Below are 18,931 nucleotides of genomic sequence, written 5' to 3'. Positions count from 1 at the left end.
ACCGGTCCCTTTTTCTCTCCAGACGTTTCTGTTTGGTAACAGGCATAGTTTACTGGGAAATACCACGGAGGGTGCTTCTTCTGTCCTCTGCTTCCATCCTGCAATAGTGAAAGGAAGGGTATTATTAAGTTATTGTTGACGCTAAATGCAGGTTGTGAGGATTTGAAGGATGTGGTTCTGGTTTAGCCTGTTGTACCACGGACTCTTTCCTTCACTATTGATGGCAGCTGTCCCTCCACACATTGTGTTTTTTAAACTCCTTGTGGATAACTTGCTCAGGCTTCTGATTTACAGACTTAAGATAGCTTATTAGTTATCGAATATACTTTTGAGATATCTTTTGCTGTCCAATTACATAATTTGTGGAAGGATCAGTCTTTTGACAACCAGAGAGTCTTTTTAGGGAAATCTGGATATAAATCATATTTTTTCATGAGAGTAGAAGTAGCCCCTGCTTCAGTGACCCTGCACCAAATGCAAGGCACTTTGCTAGGTTCTGTAAATACACAGATGAAGTGACTCAGTCCTTGCCCTGCTGGAGGATTTTACAATCTATAGAAGGAATATTACATTTGTAGGGTGAAGTTCTTGTCTACTTACTTTTAGTACTTGGCTATTCTGTTACTGTTTAGCAAGACAAGAATGACTCAGCCAATCATTCTAGCTCGGTGGTGGCTTCAGAATTCTATGTTGGAGGGGCATAATTCTATATAGGAAATAGTCTGAGTAAGGGCAGGATGGTGGTGAAGCTTCTTTTGGAGAGCACTCTTAGTTTTAGACAATGTTGGTTGTCTTGCCAAAATCCAGAAAATTTTCCATTGTGAGAAGAATCACCTTTTAACAAGGTCATTACAATATACACCTTACTTTCTAACTTTTTTTCCTGTTTAATAATGACAGATTAGTGCTGATTGAGCATTGCCAGTAGTCCTTTTAGTAGTTGTTTCTGGATTAAACCCATGATTCCAAGCATGTTACACAGTCACTTTGCTTCTAATCAGTGTCACTAGCCCAAAGAAAAACTTGTCATGTTTGTTTTTTTTCACTTTTAGAAAGAAACTTGGATCTCCAATTCAGTTTTAGAAATGGCATCAATTTCAGGTTGGTGGAAATTATTCTTCTATAGTTCATTCTGTTCTATTTTGAATTATATGTGCTTTGATTAAATTTTTAAAAAATTCTTATTACAGAAATGATGTTTTCAGGTTATTATTATGGTAAAATATACCTAGCAAAATTAACCATTTAGTGATTAGTAAGTGAAAAAATTCATCAACACTTAGGACCTTCGCATTGTTGTGCAACCATAACCACTATCTGTCTCTGGAAGTTTTTCATCATCCTATACTGAAATTATCTATTAAAATTCCTCATTATCTCCTTTTCCTTAACCCCTGAAAATTACTATTCTTTTTTGCCTCTATGCATTTGACTGTTTTAGATACCTTGTGTACATGGACTCAAGTATTTTTCTTTGTGTCTGGCCTTCTTCCTGTAGCGCAGTGTCTCTAAGATTTATCCACTTTGTTATGTTTCAGAATTTCATTCCTTTTTACAATCCTTTTTTTTTGCTACCGGGGATTGAACTCTGGACCTTGTGCTTGCAAGGCAGGCAGCGGAACCACTGAGCTAAATCCCCGGCCCTTCATTCCTTTTTAAAGTTAACAATGTTTCATTGTGTGCTATATATACATTTTGTTTATCCATTCTTTTGTTGATGAACCTTGGCTTTTTTTTTTTTTTCCACCTGTTTGCTGTTATGAATAATGCTGCTATGAGCGCTGGTGTAGAAACATTGACTGAAGTCCATTCCTTCAATTCTTTTGGGTGTATAGTGAATCAGAATCGCTGAGTTATATGGTACTTGTATGTTTAGCTTTCTGAGGAACCGCCCTATTGCCATAGTGTGGCTGAATCATTAGCAATGCTCAAGCGTTCCCAGGAAGATGCTTTTGATAGACTTGTAGGAACCTAAAAAAGTATGAATAAGAAAATATAAATCACTTCTACTCCTACTACTCAAATTAATGATCTTAGCTTTAGTTACATTATTTTTCAATAAAATTTAAAAAATTCCTACATACTATTTTATGTGCTTTTTAATACATAATATAAAAATTGAGCTGAGATATATTGTGAAATAAACTCTATTATTAGTTTATTCTGTTTTTAACCTGTGTACTGTTTTGACATGACCTTATTTATTTACTTAATCTTTTAGCCAGCCTACATTTTTTTTTTCTTTTTTTGGTACCGGGGACTTAACTGTGGACTTTGCATTTGCAAGGCAGGCAGCAGCACCACTGAGCTAAATCTCCAGCTCCTTCATTTTTTTTTTTTTTAATATCAGCTTGATCAGTTTTTTGATACATTTTAGGCAAACATAATGATAACACTCATCATAGGGAATTTGCACCTGTACATGATATGTTCTGCTTCTTTTTTCCCATTTTTCTCTTTCCTCAAGCTCCCTTCCCTAAGTAAAGGCTTTGCTTACACTTTTTCCTTCTATTTTCTTTTTTCTTGACCCTTCCTTCCTTTCTCCTCCCTCCTCCCTTGTTTTCCTTCCCATTTGAACATTTTCTTCCCATTTCCCAATATCTCTTACACATTTTAGTCCTCATTTCCACATTTGGTTTCTCACATCAGAGGAACAATGTAGTATTTTTTTTTTTTGAACCAGGATCGAACTCAGGACCTTGCACTTGCCAGGGAGGTGCTGATGCCACTGCACTAAATCTCTGGCAATAATGCAGTATTAGTATTTAAACATGTCTGTCTGATTTATTTCACTTAAGAGTATGGTTTCAAGGTCCATCCAGTTTGTTATAAATGTTTGAAGCTCACCCTTCTTTATAGCAGAGTAGTACTCCATCACCTAAAAAAACCCACATCTTCTTTATCTGTTCGTCAACTGATGGGCGTTTGGGTTGTTTCTAAGATTGAGTTATTACAAACTGTTCTGCTATAAGCATGGGCGTGCACATATCATTGTGGTATGTTATTTTTAATTCTTTGAGGAAGATACCAAGAAAAGGAATAGCTTTGTCAAATGGACCCTCTAGTTTTAGTTTTTTGAGCAATCTCCACATTGATTTCTACAGTGGTTGCATCAGTCTGTACTTCTACCAACAGCGGAGAAGGGTTCCTTTTTCCCTATAGCCACTAGCATTGGTTATTGGTTGATTTCTTGATAACAACCCTTCTTTTTGTACTGTCTCAGTTTAAAAAATATAAATAATGCTGTATTGAACCAATTCAAATCTAAATCTTTGTGTGCTTCTCTGACCCTAAGGGGTGATCAAAATATATGATGACTGTTTAAATAAAAGTTAGTATAATAAAAAAAATGTTGATATTAATCTCCCTCAAAATACTTCCCCCTTCTTCAAACATTTGTATTCTTTCGCTCTTATCACTTCTTGAAGCAGTTCTGGAAGTCTTCTGAGTCTATAAGGTCTAAAAATGTGTAGTAGATGCTGCTGCTGAGGGCCACTCAATAGAAAGATGGGCTTGTAAAAACATTTTGGTGCACCCCCATCCGCTGTACTCATCAGATCTGGTGCTGGGAAACTTCTGGCTCTTCCCCAGAGTCAAAAAGACCATGAAAAGTAAATGTTTTGAATCGATTCAGGTCATAAAGGCAGCCCAATAGTGCAACTGAAGATGAACACTTAAGACAGTTTCCAGAAGTGGTAAGAATGATGGGATAAGTGTGTTCAAAGACAGGGGAGTATTTTCAGGTGGATTAATAGTGACGTGTCTTTTTCTGTAATAAATTTTTAAACATTTATACACATTGGTTGTATTTTTCATTCACACTTTATATTTCCTTAAGGTCAATTCCTAGGAATGGAGTTATTTGAAGACTTTTTTTAAGTATAAAAGAAAATCATGCATTATTTTACCTTTCCATGCAACCACTCTTTAGTATTTTGGTGTATTTCTGTCCATTATTTGTTTATATAAACTTCATGAGATTGGAATGTACTTACAAAACAGATCCTGCTATCTTAGGTTACCAGGTGGATAGCAGGGTAAGGAACTTATACTATGGTAAGTTTTCAGACTTTGGTGTGGTATAATGACTATGGCCATTGCCACATAGTACCTCTACCAGTGAGGTAACAAGATAGGGTTCTTTTCAGACTTAAAAAAAAGAAAATGTTACTGTTAAATGTGGAAGACTACCCATCATGCACAACACCCACAACTTTACTATTTATTTATTAATATGAATGCATGATGACATAAGATTTTGGCTTTGTTTCATGACTCATTTTCACTGGCTGAAAGTTAGTAATACATGGTAACAACTTAAATTGTGTTCAGTGTTGACCCAAGTAATCTTTACATCATGACAGAGATGTGACTTTAAGAGGTGCTGCTGAACACTGATCCTTTCAATATGGCCATTTAAAAACTTTCGTATGTTATTCTGCTAAAGGAGCCTTCAAGCTTTATCAATGAGATTTGATTTAAAAATAATTCAGTGATTAAATAGGTGTATTTTAAGAAGTTAATGCTTACCTTTTTTATTGTTCTACTTGTTGAACAATGCTTGAAATGCCTCTTTGAAATTCCTTTTGGTTTGTTGCTTTGGATTTGCTAGCTTCCTATGGGAGAAAGCCACATTCATTGTTAATTTCAGTTTGACGTATTGATAGAAAAGTATTATTTGTGAAGAATGGGATTTCCCTTGTATCTCCTATAAGCTTAGGACCACTGCAGTGTGGCACCACTCCATATGCTCTTGCGATGTAGTTGTAGTAATAATAAGCCCTGTGTACTTACAGTCCCCTTCCATTATAGATTGGTAAGAGCATTGATTTGGCTTTTAAATTTCACCCCCTATAGTAACTTATGTCTTATGGGCCAGCATTAGAAAAGGTATCATTCTAGACAATGTTAAGATACCCCGATTTATTATAGCTAGTTGTAGTTTCTTACATTCTTAGTCCACCAGGATTTGTCTAAGGTACGATGCTGATGTTGTTGCGTGGGTTCACATTAATGTTGTATCAGGTAAAATTTGATCAGAGAAACACTATGACTCTTATAAGGTCCGTACCATATGGATTAGTCTTTATGTGACTATGGGACATGGTTAAACTTTCTCTGCATGTGTTGTCTGTGTGTCTGGCACTGGATCTCAAGTTGGCAGAGCTAGAAGGTGGGAAGAGAAGATGGATATGGAATAGGGAAAGAAAGGACAAACTATTACCTATGCAGATGAACTTCTGTCTCGCACTGAAAGGTGTATTAGTCTCTCGTTGCCTCTAATCTAATTGCATTGATGGAAGAGACTAGTCCAGAGTGGGTGTACTTCACCGGGACATTGCATGCAACCTGATGCAGGACTCGGAGGAGTGGAAGAAGGAGGAGCCAGTCCTCTCTGGAGTTGCTGTAGACCCCGCACTGCTACCCCAAGGTTCTGCAACAGCAGCTGGAGTTGCCAGTGAGATCCCAGCTCTGACCCACACGGACTTGCTCTACTTAATTATGGGAGCTTTTTTTTTTTCTTTATTGCTTTTTTTGATGAGGAACCCAAAGTGGCCAAGTGGCCAAGTCCAGTTTGGTAGAACCATTGCCTGTTCCTCTGGTAGAAGCACTTCTTCCTTGATAACTGGAAAGTCAGCATCCAGAATTTTAGGGATGAGCAGCAAAAATTGAACTAGTGGGTTGGGGCAGTGATAAGAGGAGCTACTCCCATTTCCATCCCTGGATCCCATGCCTATGCATCGAGGCTGTGGGAGAAACAGCACTATTCAGTAATGTGTAGCACACCATATCCTGGAGGATACCACTTCAATATTTACGGTATGGTGGATACCATAATTGAATGTTCAAATGCCACTCCATTATCCTCTCAGGCCGACTGCTCGAGGCTATTAAACATGATGAGACCAGTGAATTCCATGAGCATGAGCCCATCTATTATGTTTTATTTGCTAACAAGTGAATTCTTTGGTCGGAAGCAATTTTATGTGAAATACAGAGACAATCCATTAGGTAGTCTGTAAATTCACAGATGGGAGATTTAGTAAAAGCACTGCTAGCAGGGAAGGCAAATCCACATGGAGAGTATACTCTTCTGTACCAGCAAGAAGAAAGGGCCCTTTTTCATCATAGAAGGTTATAATATAATCAGTTTGCTGCCAAGCATCTGGCTGTCCCCACAGAGAATGGCATCACAGTGGAGACTCAGGACTGGCATGAGCTATGTGTTGGACACTTAGCTGTATATGTGGACAGAGTGGCTTCAGTGCATGGCAGTCCATATTGCTGCAACATGGGCTCTTTGTTCTTGACCTCATTCTACAAGAACAGGCTAGCTAAGGATGAGGCTGCCTGATGTCCAGGTCATGTTGTTCACTTGATTAGGTAGGTTCTTTCTTTGTGGAGGTTATTTTTAGGGAGCAGTAACATGGCATACAAATGTCTTCACTCCTTGTGCCCATTTAGAGAGGTCTGCACATACACTTTTCCAAGACCTAGCCACCAGTTTTCTGCCGCCCATGTTCCTAGCCAATTCTTAGCTACTGCCAGTGGCTTAGTAATGGATCTATACCACTGGCAAAATGAAGAACTCTGTATACTACTTGAAGATCTGCCAACCGGGAGAGTTTTCCTTCCCTATTGTTTTTTTAGAGCCCCTCTGGAGGGGCACCGTGTTATTCAGTTAAGTTTTGGATAATGCCAGCACATACTGCAAATCTTCTGTAGGTCAAACCTGTGCTTTTTCCCTTTCTCAGACTAATAGTAAGGAGTTTGTTGTAGAGGATTCCAAAGGCAGACAAGGAGGAGACAGGATAGCAGGAATATGGTCCACACACGTTTGGACCATTTGCTTTTTCATACCTTCTGCCAAAGACTACTTGAACTCGCTTTTGCATGTACCACTCCCATTGTGATGATGGCAGTCTGCCTTACGAATTGATGGATCAGGTGATTCCTTCACAGTAGGCAGCGCAGATCACATGGTAACAGTCTTTTCTAAGACTCGGGAGCAAGCCAATTGTTTGTAAAAGGGGGATAGTAGTTACCTGTAGAGGGTAGCATAGCTTTGCCCCTAAATCCTAATTCCGTGTTGTGACTCATCTGTATACCAGAGGTGCCATATGACATCCCCACCAATCACAGACTTTTAAGTCACCATCAAGTCTGTTGCACATCTGCTTTATGGTAAGAAAGGATTGTATATCTGCTATTTCAGGGCCCTACTCCAAATGGGCAGTCTCTTGGGTCACTTAGCAAATGAAGCCTGTATTGCTTCTCAAATCCAAATAGTCCCACTGGGCTTTGTGTGTTCCTTTCTTATTACTAAGAAAGGATGTGGAAACTTGTCCTTCACCTTGAAGGGATGCTTCAACATCCCCATACCCTTTGACTCCTAGAAATTTCACCAAGATGGCAAGCCCGTGAGTTTTTATGGAACGTATCCATCTCTGATATGTTTCTGTCATAATAGATTTGTGTAGAATAGCTGCTTCTTGCCCAGCAAGTCAGATAAGCCCGATGTCATCTGTGTAATGAGCCAGGGTGATGTCTGTTGGAATGACAGTCACAGTCCCTGCAGATTGGAATAGGACTGAAGGGTTACGAAGCTCTGAGATGGGATTGCTGGCCCTGCAGACTTCCTCTGGTGAATGCTGAGCAAGCATTCAGCAGATGAATAGCTGCAGCACACTGGGGAGGTGTTGGGGTCCATCGGTGAAATCACACATGAAGCAGCAGTTGCTTTGGGAACCACAACCTCATTCATTCTTCCATTGTCACTGTCAACCTCTAGGATCCATTTGTCTTCTGCACAGGGAACATGAGTTGCATGGAGGAGGAGTGTTGGAAATCATTAAGTTTTTGATGGAGACAATAAATCTCTGTAAACCCTACAGAAATGCAGTCATGGTTTGGTGTATAGTATTGGTAGGTAAAGGCAGTTCTACGGGCTTCCACTTGACCTTTTCTAGTTGTTCATAATTAGTGACTCCATACCATGACACCGTAATAGGCAAAATATAAATGTGTTTATGAAATAGCTAAGTAACTAGGGAGCTAGTTTTATTTTGCTTCATAGTCAAGTCACTTTCTTTAGGTGTAATACATGAGATTGTTGGACTGCTTCTCTGTGACATATTAAAAATAGTAACTATGAATTATTAAATTTTTAACCAAGTACCAAATACTTTTGTCAAGAGCTTTCAATGTTGTCACATTTAATTTTTTCTAATATTATGGAAGTTATAAAATGTCTGTATTTTATAAGAGAGGAAACTGAGGTGCAGGTAAGTATCTTGCCTGAAACTTCTCAACCCAAGGTTGGACCCCTGTCTCTGTGCCTCCAAAGTACATGGTCTCCGCCACTCTGCTAAACTACTTTGTTTAGATGACGGAGAACATCGAGAGATCAATAGGGGAACTCACAATTAACTCTGGGCTGTCATGGTTTCTTTCTCCTCCCTGCCCTGTAGCTCTAACTGAGGAACTGGATTCTGTGACCAATGAGTTGCATGCAGTAGACATTCAAATTCAAGAACTTATGGAAAGGCAGCAGGAGCTTCTTCAAAAGAAATCAGTCCTATCAAAGAAAATAAAACAATGTTTAGAGAATTCAGATGCTGGGGCCAGCCAAGAATGCGATTCTTCCCCAGCTGCTTGGGATAAAGAAGGTTTGCTTTTTTTTTTTTTTCTTTGCTAGTTTTGTTAGTTCCCTTTAAAAAAACAAAAAACAACTAGAATTTAGGTTATTCTGCATGGCTCAGTGCTTTCTAATAGGCATAGGTGTAAAATATTGGAGTGGAAAACATAGAAGCAGCTCATTCTTTGCCTGTATTCTGTAGTCTTTAAGCATTTATTGTATGGGCTTTATTTTTTCCAAAAGTGGTTTTAACAACATTGATCACTGTTTGAAAAATAAGATATTTACTGTAACTAAATTTTCCAAGTTTTAACTAAAAAACAACAAAAAAACTCTTTAAATTATTCGCACATCTTGCCAAAATCTTGCTTATTTTCCTGCCATAGTGAACAAACCATTCTTGATTAATTTAAAATCTTCAGTGAATCACTATGTTTGTCATTTATTATAACAGTGCTATAATTCTAGAAGGAGTTGTGGTGCTTTTTGGAGATTCTTTTCCGGTGATTGTCTTCTAAACGTAAAATATTTACACTAAAAGCTTCACATATTTGTTAAGATATTTCACTTTTTTATGATACTAGAAATTCGCTGTTCGTCATTCAGGCTGTTCTTCAAATATCCAGTTGAACATCTTTCTCCTGTGTGGGTGAATTTTTAACTGGCAAATGTTTCCTTTTTTAATGTACTGTTTACTAATATATCATTTCTTTTGCTTTTGCTTTGCATAGCTTATTAAGTTGCACTAATCTCAAAATTATTATTACCAAAGTTTAATTTAAAGGTTTTAAAACATTAAATCTCTTAAGAATGTGTGTGTTTTGTATGCTACAAGAACAATTATGTTTGTTTCTCACTTGAAATCCTAATAGTTCTAATATTTTTAGCTTATTTTTTCTCTCCCTAGACTTTCCGTGGTCTGATAAAGTTAAAGATGTTCTGCAAAATGTCTTCAAATTACAGAAGTTCAGAGCACTTCAGCTTGAAACTATTAATGTGACAATGGCTGGAAAGGAGATATTTCTTGTTATGCCTACTGGAGGTGGGAAGAGCTTATGTTACCAGTTACCAGCATTATGTTCAGATGGTACGTATTAATAAGAGGGGATTTTAAGTTGAAATGATTTTCCTAATATTTTAAAATTGTTTTCAAACAAATTCCCAACTTAACATGTAAAAATCAAGTGCATTTTTGTTTTATTTGCCTCTACATTAATAGAGCTTACATGCTGAAATAGGTTATGGTGGAGAAAGAACTTATTTAGAAATGGAGATAAAAAGAAGATGATGAATTCAGTTTGGGACATACTAAATTTACGATGCCTCTGAGACATCGAGGCGGAACTGCCCTGTGAGTGAAGAATGTTTGGGTCTTAAGCTTGGGTGAGAGAGATCTAAGTTAGATGAATTGGAGACTCTTAGTGTGAAGATGGCCATTAAAATCATGGGAGTGAATTATTTCATTTTTTATGTTAACAATAAAAAATGGTTTGGAAGTGAATAAGAGTTGAAGATGTGGAACTAGAAAGTGTGGGGCACTCTTTGGTATAGAATGAAAAAGAAGAGAAAGTGCCATGAATCAGGTGCTGTTGTACTCTTGAGTTGCTATAACAAAATATTTTAGACTGGGTGACTTATAAACAACAGAAGTTTAGTGCGGACAGTTTTGTCATTGGGGAAGTCCAAGATCAAGGACAAGCAGATTTGATATCTAGTGAGGGCCTATTTTAGATGGTATCTTTGTGCTGTATCTTCATAGAAAGGGCTTCCCCTCTACTTCTTTTATAAGGGCATTAATCAGATCCCTAAAGGCCCATGACATCCTCATGAGTAAGAGGGCAGTAATGACAGAGAAAGTGAAAATATAGGAGAGATAATAATTGAGTGGCCAATATCCCTGGTAAGTTCATAATTTATGTATGTATTTTTAAATATCTGCCTTTTGTCAAGCTGTTGTAAGGAGCAAACTACAGAAATGTAAAGCCATTTAATTTTTACAATTTAGAATATCTCATAGTTATAACAGCCTCAGTTATGAGAGAAGGAACATATTATCTTCAGTCAATACAATTCACTTATTTCTACTCAGACTAAATTAGTATGGTACAAAAAGTAGAATACCCTTGCAACTAACTAACATTCTTAATTATATAATCAGTTGTTTTCTTTTGGAAAGCTTTGGGATGATTTTTCCCTGGTGTAACTGTTTAGTATTTGACTTGATTTATATTAATTTACAAGATTACAAATAATGATTGTTAAAAATGATAGCAAGTTAATTTCTCAAAATATTTACATCTAAGTTTATTTGTATAGGACCAAATAAGGATAGAAAGTTGTGTTTATTTGCTTGCTATAAAGTTCTTATATTTGCTTATTAGTTTATATATACTCAGGTCCTAGTTACTTCCTCAATGCTGGGACAAAATACTTAGCATCCACAAATTAAAGGAGGAAAGGTTTATTTTAGCTCATAATTTGTAGAAGTTTCAGTCCATTGTTGTCTGGCTACAATACTAGGTGGCAGAGCATAGGAGAATGGGAGGAGAAACAGTCCATGGCAGACAGGAAACAGTTAGCTTTCCTTTTCCTTTCATCCAATCCAGGCAGCAAGCCTATTGGTTGATGCCACTGACACTCAGGATGGGCCTTCCCATTATCCACATCTATGCTAAACCAAAAAGTGGACTAATTTAGATATCACATGTCTTTAATCCATATTCACACACTCTAGATCCAGCTATCTCTGAAAAGCCCCAAATATAAATGCATGAAGTTTTGGGGGGACACCTAGATACAAGCCACAATACTTTGTTTTGTCATTTATTCATATCTATCCCTTTTTAGTGAGGGTATGAAGTAGGTAGTATATTGTTAAAACTGCATTGAAAATTTTCTGAATTTATGCATAATTCCTACAAATTACAGTAAAGAAGATAAATGGTCACAGCTCATTCTGTTGGTAGTATAAAGTTTAAGGTCAATTCTTTTTTTCTTTTGTAGGTTTTACACTTGTAATTTGCCCATTGATCTCTCTTATGGAAGACCAATTAATGGTTTTAAAACAATTAGGAATTTCAGCTACCATGTTAAATGCTTCTAGTTCTAAGGTATGAATTTTGTTTTGTTTTTCTTTCTTTAAAATTTTAACTCTTGACTGAGATAGGAATCATAGTTACAGTTGAGTTGCCTGTAAAATTATAAGCTGTTAAGTATTTATATAAGGAGTTACAAACTACTGCTCATGAGCCGGTTTTACCTCACTGCCTATCTTTGTATGGCCCATGAGCTAAGAATGATTTTTATATGTTTAAATGGGTAAAGAGAATTTTTAAAAATGTAGTATTTTGTGAACTGTGAAATCATGTGCAATTTATATTTCAACGTCTATAATACAATATGACAGGAACACAGCGATGCCCATTCATTTACTGTTTTGTATGGCTGCTTTCACACTATAACGGTAGAGCTGAATGAGTAGTGATAGAGACCTTGTAGCCCAGAAAACATAATATTTACTATCTGGCACTTCATTTGCCTATATATTTAGTAGTATCTATCTTAAAATAGAATGGAAGGCCAGTTGTGGTGGTGCATGCCTGTATTCCCAGCACTTGAGAGTCTGAGGCAGAATCTCTGTGAGTTTGAGGCAAGTCTGGGCTGCATAGTGAGCTCAAGGCCAGCCTAAGATATATAGCGAGACCCAGTCTCAAAACAACACCATCACCACCAGCCAACCAACCAACCAAACAAAAAAACTCCAAACAAAATAGAAAGGAAAAATTTCTGTTGTGCAATCTAGTTAAAAAAAAAATTAACTACAACAAGCACACACTATTTGTGAAATTTCTATTGTTTGGAATAGACTATATCACCCTAATCTGTAGAATGGAGCATTTTGCAGCTATTTTTCTTTTTTAAAAAAAAAATAAAACACAAAACATATTGCATGTTTTGTTGCAGAAGGAATTGGCAAGTGACACGCACATAGAGATGAGCTGAATGGAAGTAAAAAAATAAAAAGTTTATTTGCCAGCAAAGGTTGAATCACACTCAAAAAGGCAGTGCCAGTGATCGACCTCCTATTGGGTTGCTGCTTCCTCTTTTATAGGTTTTACAGCTATGGTCTCATTCAGGTGGTTGCATTTCATTTCCTCAGTTCGCATTACCCATGTACAAATGACAGTAACCAGAGAGTTGACTTTAACCCAGTCACAACAATTCCTTGTAGCTAGGGAGTTTACCTTAAGATTCGTCTAGCTGTCTACTCTAGTGCACGGGAAGGGGGTGTTCAAGGTTAGGGATGAGGCCAGATGTCCCACTTCATGGCCATTGCCTCCGGTGTCTGTTAATTTTGAACTATACAAAACAGATTGCTGTTAGAGACAGCAGAAGTCATTTTCCTAACATTTTGTAGGCTTTTAGATTATTTACAAAACTTCTCTGTATCAGTTTGAGGTGTGGGAGTACTGGACTTCACTTCCCAGCTGTTCTTTTTCAAAAAGCATATTACTGAAACCTTCAACGGTGTACACAAGGGGGGAAAATAGCATACAAGCTGTGTACCCATTGCTCCCATTAACATTTATCAATATATGACCAATCTTTTTTCCATCTCTATTCCCCAGTTTCCCCTATTCTATTCCTCTTGGATTGTTTATCTGAAACACATCCTATGTCTCATATTTTAATTGTAAATTATTCACTGTGTATCTCTAACTTAAAAAAGGATAAGTACCGTACTCCTATTGTTATATTTTCATATCAGTTCCTTAAAATTAAAACATTCAGCTTTCTCTCTCTCATCATTACTATTATTATTATTTTTGTTTTGTTTTGTTTTGGTACCAGGGATTGGGGTCCTTGTACTTGCGAGGCAGGCGCTAGAACCCCTGAGCTAAATCCCCAGCTTACTATTATTATTATTATTATTTTAAAATCAAGGTTAGGCTAATATTCTTCCTTTATATTGTATGTTTTTAATAAATCTGTAGATTCCCCTGATACCTTTTTTGTTGTTCTAATGTAAATTGTTGAAGAAACCAGGTAAAATTTCCTGTAGCTTTCTGCATTCTGAATTTTCTTGATTGCATACTCATGATGGTGTTTTATGAGTCAGATCTAATTGCTTCTTTGTATATAAACTCTTTTTTTTTTTTTTTGCAAATGACTATGCAGTCTTCTTGCAGTGTCACTGAGGAGGTATATAACACCTGGTTACTTTTCTCTTTGTTTGTTTGGTTTTTGAGACAGGGGCTCACTATGTAGTTCAGACCGTTGTGGAACTCACTGTGTAGCTCAGGCTGGTCTCGAACTTGCAGTGATCCTCCTGCCTCAGCCTCCCAAGTGCTGGGATTACAGGTGCGCACTACCACACCCGGCCCTGGTTACCTTTTTGTGATGTTAAGCTTGATCAATATAGTCAGGTGATATCTTCCTGATCTATTTTGTGTTCTTAGCAGGCTCTGATAATGCCAACCTTGGAGCCATGATTTCATTAGGAAGATGCGCAGTGGTGGTATTTAATTTTACCACTCCTTGGCTTCATATGTTAACTACAGTTCTTCTATGAAAAGGAACTTTTTTCTCACTAACTCTTTGCAAGGTGAAAATGCTTGATTCATTTTCTTTCTTTACTGGTTTTCAGTTAGAGTTGGTGTTCTTGCATTATCTACAGCTGGTCAATAAATTCTTTAGGTTTTTTCCCTTCAGGAATCACTATAAATTGAGTTTTTAAACATCATTGATGCATTTTAATCCATATTTTAAATGCTGAAATAGTTTCATCTTTGAGTAGTGAGCACCTCTGTAAGTTGGCTTCTGAATCTTTTTCTTTGACTCTGTCGCTTTTGACTCCTTGCTGTCTTTGAGATAATCCATTGTACTTTCTGCATTTCTTGCCCAGGTCCAGAATCAGCAATATCTCCAAAAAGCCCCAGGTCCTTAGTCTTCCCATATGCTTTTTGCTGAACTTAGACTTACGTCGTTGTATTCCTGACTGCACCCTTGTAATGTTCATGACCATTCTGCTCTCTGATTCAATGGAATGTATCTGGGGGGAAATTGCCTTTACTATTGTGCTTCCTTCAAATTGAAGAAGAAAGTAATCATAATAGAAAGAAATTTTGAAAGTTACAGAAAATTGCAAGTTCACGCCATGTCACTACTGCTTGAAAGATTAACGAATGAATGAATGAAGTAGACTTGAGTATCTGTAGGAGTTAACAAAGGGAGGCTGGGGAATGTTGCTCAGCGGCACAGTGCCTGCCTGGCAAGCACAAGGTCCTGAGTTCGATCCCCGGTACCAAAAAACAGAACGAAACAAAACAAAAACCAAAGTGGTTCTGTCCTGGGAGAATGAAAGTGGTTTTGACTGCGTTTTCCTATCTCATTCATTATCGATTATATTATACTTTTTGGGTCCTGTTAAATTAGAAAGAAAAAAATAATACCTAATGTGCTAAATTTTTTATAAAATAATACCAGAGCACTAAGATCCTAATAACTTTTACCTTGTAAATATTTTCATTATACACACACACACACACACACACACACACACACACATATATATAATACATTTTTAATATTAGAAAACCTTAATTTAATGATAATACTGTAAAAATCCTATGGTCTTTATGTTTAAATAGATTATTTAGCATTAAAGTAGCTAGCCAAAAATTTTGTTCACCGATACATGAAGTGATTATAAATGCAATGTGAAAATTAATGAAGCCTATCTTTATAATCATATCAGTAACACTTGGCTCACATTTGGAAATTATTATGTATAATTTAAAATTAAGCTTTTTAGGATAAATACTCCCTACTGGAATATAGTTTCATGTTCTTTTTTTTTCTCTCTCTCTGTCTCTTTTTGCCAAGTGAAATTTTTCTTTTCTTGGCAACAATTTGGATGTAAGTAAATCACTAGACTACTATTTGCACAGCTGCCATGAAGTTTAGTACAAGGGCATGATTTTAGTCTTAATGAATCAAACATCTGCTTCTAGAAGAGCCCCAGACTGTTGCTTCTGGGTAATCAAAGTCTTCCTTTCCCACTTCGTATTGTAGTCTGCTAGCTTAATTCTGCTATAATTGTGTCTCTTTTGCCTTTTAATAGGAGCACGTGAAATGGGTTCATGCTGAAATGGTAAACAAAAACTCCAAGTTAAGGCTCATTTATGTGACTCCAGAGAAAATTGCAAAAAGCAAAATATTTATGTCAAGACTAGAGAAAGCCTATGAAGCGAGGAGATTTACTCGAATAGCTGTGGATGAAGTTCACTGCTGCAGTCAGTGGGGACACGATTTCAGACCTGGTATGTACGCCTGACCTAGAAAACCCCTTGACATCAGAGACTATGCTCTTAGTGCAGTGGAAATCTCTACTTCCATCAGAATTATCCGCTTACATGGGAGTTACTCATTTTCTCTTGTCTTCTGCCAAGAGGCAGAATCTTTAGTCTCTGTATTCGTCACTGCACCATTCAGTCTGATCGTCTTTATCCTCTGAAACGTGTGCTTACTGGCCAGTGTTATGTATCTCCGTGGCATTCTTTGCCTCTTGGTGTTGTGGCACATTTGTCAAGGAATTGGCATCTGCTTCAGAGTTGTCTTCGTCTATCATTCTGAGCGTCTTTAGCGTCCCCTCTGACTCGTCATTGTCAGAGTTGTGTGAGATATTTTAGTAACTCTTTCTTCACTTTGCCCACCTAATGCTGTAGTCAGAGCCTGAAGTCAGTTGCTTAGAACTGTGCAATCCTAAAATCGTATTCCCTGGTTCCACCGTCTTTTCCTCCTGAGGCTTTGCACACCCATAGGGACCTCCTGCATCCCTCCTCTGTCCATGCCTGTGTGTTTGTCTGTGGTGCCCATCTCTGCAGAATGATCTCTTTTCCCCACCCTGACCCCTTCTGTTCCATTTGTCCTGGATTGCTTGGCTGTTTCACCAGCCTGGCCTGACTGAGATGCTGGCTCCGTCCAGACTTGTGCTTTCTCCATTCCTGCTGTTTGGCTACTGACCGCTGTCAGAAGTAAGTTATAGAACTGTGCTAATTTCCATTTCATTTCAGCTTTTCACCATTTTCATCTTTTTATCTGTCTTCATTTCAACTCCTTGGCGCCTTCCAACTTTTGTGTCACTACGTTTCTCTTCAAGTCCTAACTCACGCCTACCAGACACCTCCTTCTTATAGAAAATCGGTCCCATCAAGAACTCTTTCTCCTTCCAAGCATTAGCATTGTGTTTTTTTCTTTTTCTGTCTGTAGGTTAAACGACCCATCGTTACTTTGTAAGGGTAACTATGACCACTCCCACCTCCTCCTTCCCTGCCTTCTGAAGGCCTTATTCTGCAAGTTCCTCCCTGAGGCACCTTCGGCCTCATTTATCCCCTCCCTAAAGACCAGCAGAAGCAGTGTTTCTAGCGTTTCTGCCCCTGCAGTGTTATCCTATGTCTGTTCTTCCCTTTCTCATCAAAACGTCTCAGCTCTCCATCGCTACCTTCGCTCCTTTCTGAATTCATTGAGTTGCTTCTGCCGCCAACACCGTCCTGAAAGAGGTCACCAGTGGGCCCCTCCCAGGACTCTTAGCCACTGACCCAACCCTCCTTCCTCCTCCCGCTTGACATCAGAAGCTTATCACCCTGCTCACTTCTGCCCTCTTGCTTTCTCTTCCCTTGTTCACTCTCATGTGTCACTCCTGGATGTCTTTCTTTCCATTTTCATCCTCTTTGTTCTTCCTTTGTTTCCTCCTTAAATATCAGCGTTCTCTAGGATTCGGACTTCAGCCTTTACCTTTTCTTACATTTATTCAGGGATAGTGAAATTGTGGCCTGAAAACTGAATTTTCTAGTTTGAATTATTTGGGACACTACTTTTTAAAAAATTCTGGCTGATTGCATGATCTCATTTTTCACTGAGAGCCCCACTGTTGTGACGACACAGTTTTCCACATAGTTCTTAGCTGGTGGCCAGCTTTTGACCCTGACATATTTTTAACCCAAGTGGTCTGGCTCAACCAAGTTGAACCAAGGTGTGGTTACTTAAGATAATTATCCTGGCTTCTGTATTATCATGGCTTGCATTAGCTCCACTGATCTGCTGCCATAGGTAATTATTTTCTAAAATTCAATTTTATATTCCTAATTATTTTGGGACTATACCTGTAAATTAGATCACCAGACCTAAATTCTTCCCTTTTTCCTTCTGTGCTGCAACTGGGGATCACCATTTGTTCTACTAGATATCCTCACCAAGAACTTCTGGTTTTTCCTCTCCCCTCTTGAAACCTTTGGTTTTCCTGCCTCCTCCTCCCGATCAATTTCTGTTTTCACCCTCTCTATTGTAGGAAAGTCATTCAAACACGTACTTGCTTAAGCCAGAACTTCAGCAGTTCACACAGTTCCTCAGTGTCCATGGGGATTGATTTCAGGATCCTACATATTCCCAAATCCATGGGTGTTCAGGATGGTCCTGCAGTCCACGGAAGGATCCAGAATGTTCTGCAAAGGCTCATAGCAGGGCTTTTGGAAATGACTGCATCGTGGGGGCAAGAGAGCCGACTTGCTGTTAGAAGGCGGGGCCTGGTCAGAAGAGGAGGGAGGGTCCCTGGGGTGTAACTGGGAAGGGTGCATCTCCCTTCGAGATGCTTCCTGGCTGCCACGCTGTGAGCAGCTTTCTTTCCTCTGCTGTGCCCCTCTTCCATGCCCAGTCTACTTGGAGTTGATGATCACGGCCTAAAAAAGTGAGCCATAAAGTGGCACAGTATGTACATGTACTTTGTACACACCCTCCTGCGTGCTTTAGATCATCTGGGAATTACCTATAGAACCTAATACAGTACGAATGCTAAGTAGGTAAGGGATAATGACAAGAAAAACATTCTGTGCATGTTTGGTACATATGCAGTTTTTTGCAATTTTTTTTTTTTTTTTGATTCTGGGGATCGAACTTGGGTCCTTGTGCTTGTGAGACAGACAATGAAACCACTGAACTAAATCCCCGGCCCAATTTTCCAAATATTTTTGATGGGCAGTTCATATGGAACCTATGGGGAAGGAGGGCTCACTGTATCTGTATCTTTCAGGACCCAGTTAGGAGACAGAAACCATTTTAGTTATTTGAACGCAGGTAATTTTATATAGAATTGTTGACAGGGTGTGGTAGTATATGCCTACAATTCCAGCTACTTGAGAGGCTGAGGCAGGAGGATTGCAAGTTAGAGGCCAGCCTTCGTGAGTTAGTAAGACTTTTTCTCAAAAAAAAAAAAAAAAAAAAAAAAAGGATAAAATT

General features: G+C 38.2%; 1 protein-coding gene across 1 annotated transcript in view; it reads left to right on the top strand.

The window, feature by feature from the left end:
* The window catches only part of Recql (RecQ like helicase), a 30,686-nt gene that overhangs the window by 253 nt on the left and 11,502 nt on the right, over window positions 1–18,931 (top strand). Inside the window, exons 2-6 of the mRNA XM_010615680.3 lie at window positions 1,053–1,101; window positions 8,472–8,669; window positions 9,546–9,725; window positions 11,642–11,748; window positions 15,762–15,960. Coding sequence (XP_010613982.1) covers window positions 1,053–1,101; window positions 8,472–8,669; window positions 9,546–9,725; window positions 11,642–11,748; window positions 15,762–15,960 — 733 coding nt within the window. The remainder of the gene's footprint in view (window positions 1–1,052; window positions 1,102–8,471; window positions 8,670–9,545; window positions 9,726–11,641; window positions 11,749–15,761; window positions 15,961–18,931) is intronic.

This window comes from Fukomys damarensis, unplaced genomic scaffold (genome assembly GCF_012274545.1).
Source record: "Fukomys damarensis isolate Sample0158 unplaced genomic scaffold, DMR_v1.0_HiC HiC_scaffold_19, whole genome shotgun sequence".
NCBI classification, from domain to species: domain Eukaryota; kingdom Metazoa; phylum Chordata; class Mammalia; order Rodentia; family Bathyergidae; genus Fukomys; species Fukomys damarensis.
Note: the sequence above shows the minus strand (reverse complement) of the source record. Positions and strands in the feature narration are given on the sequence as shown.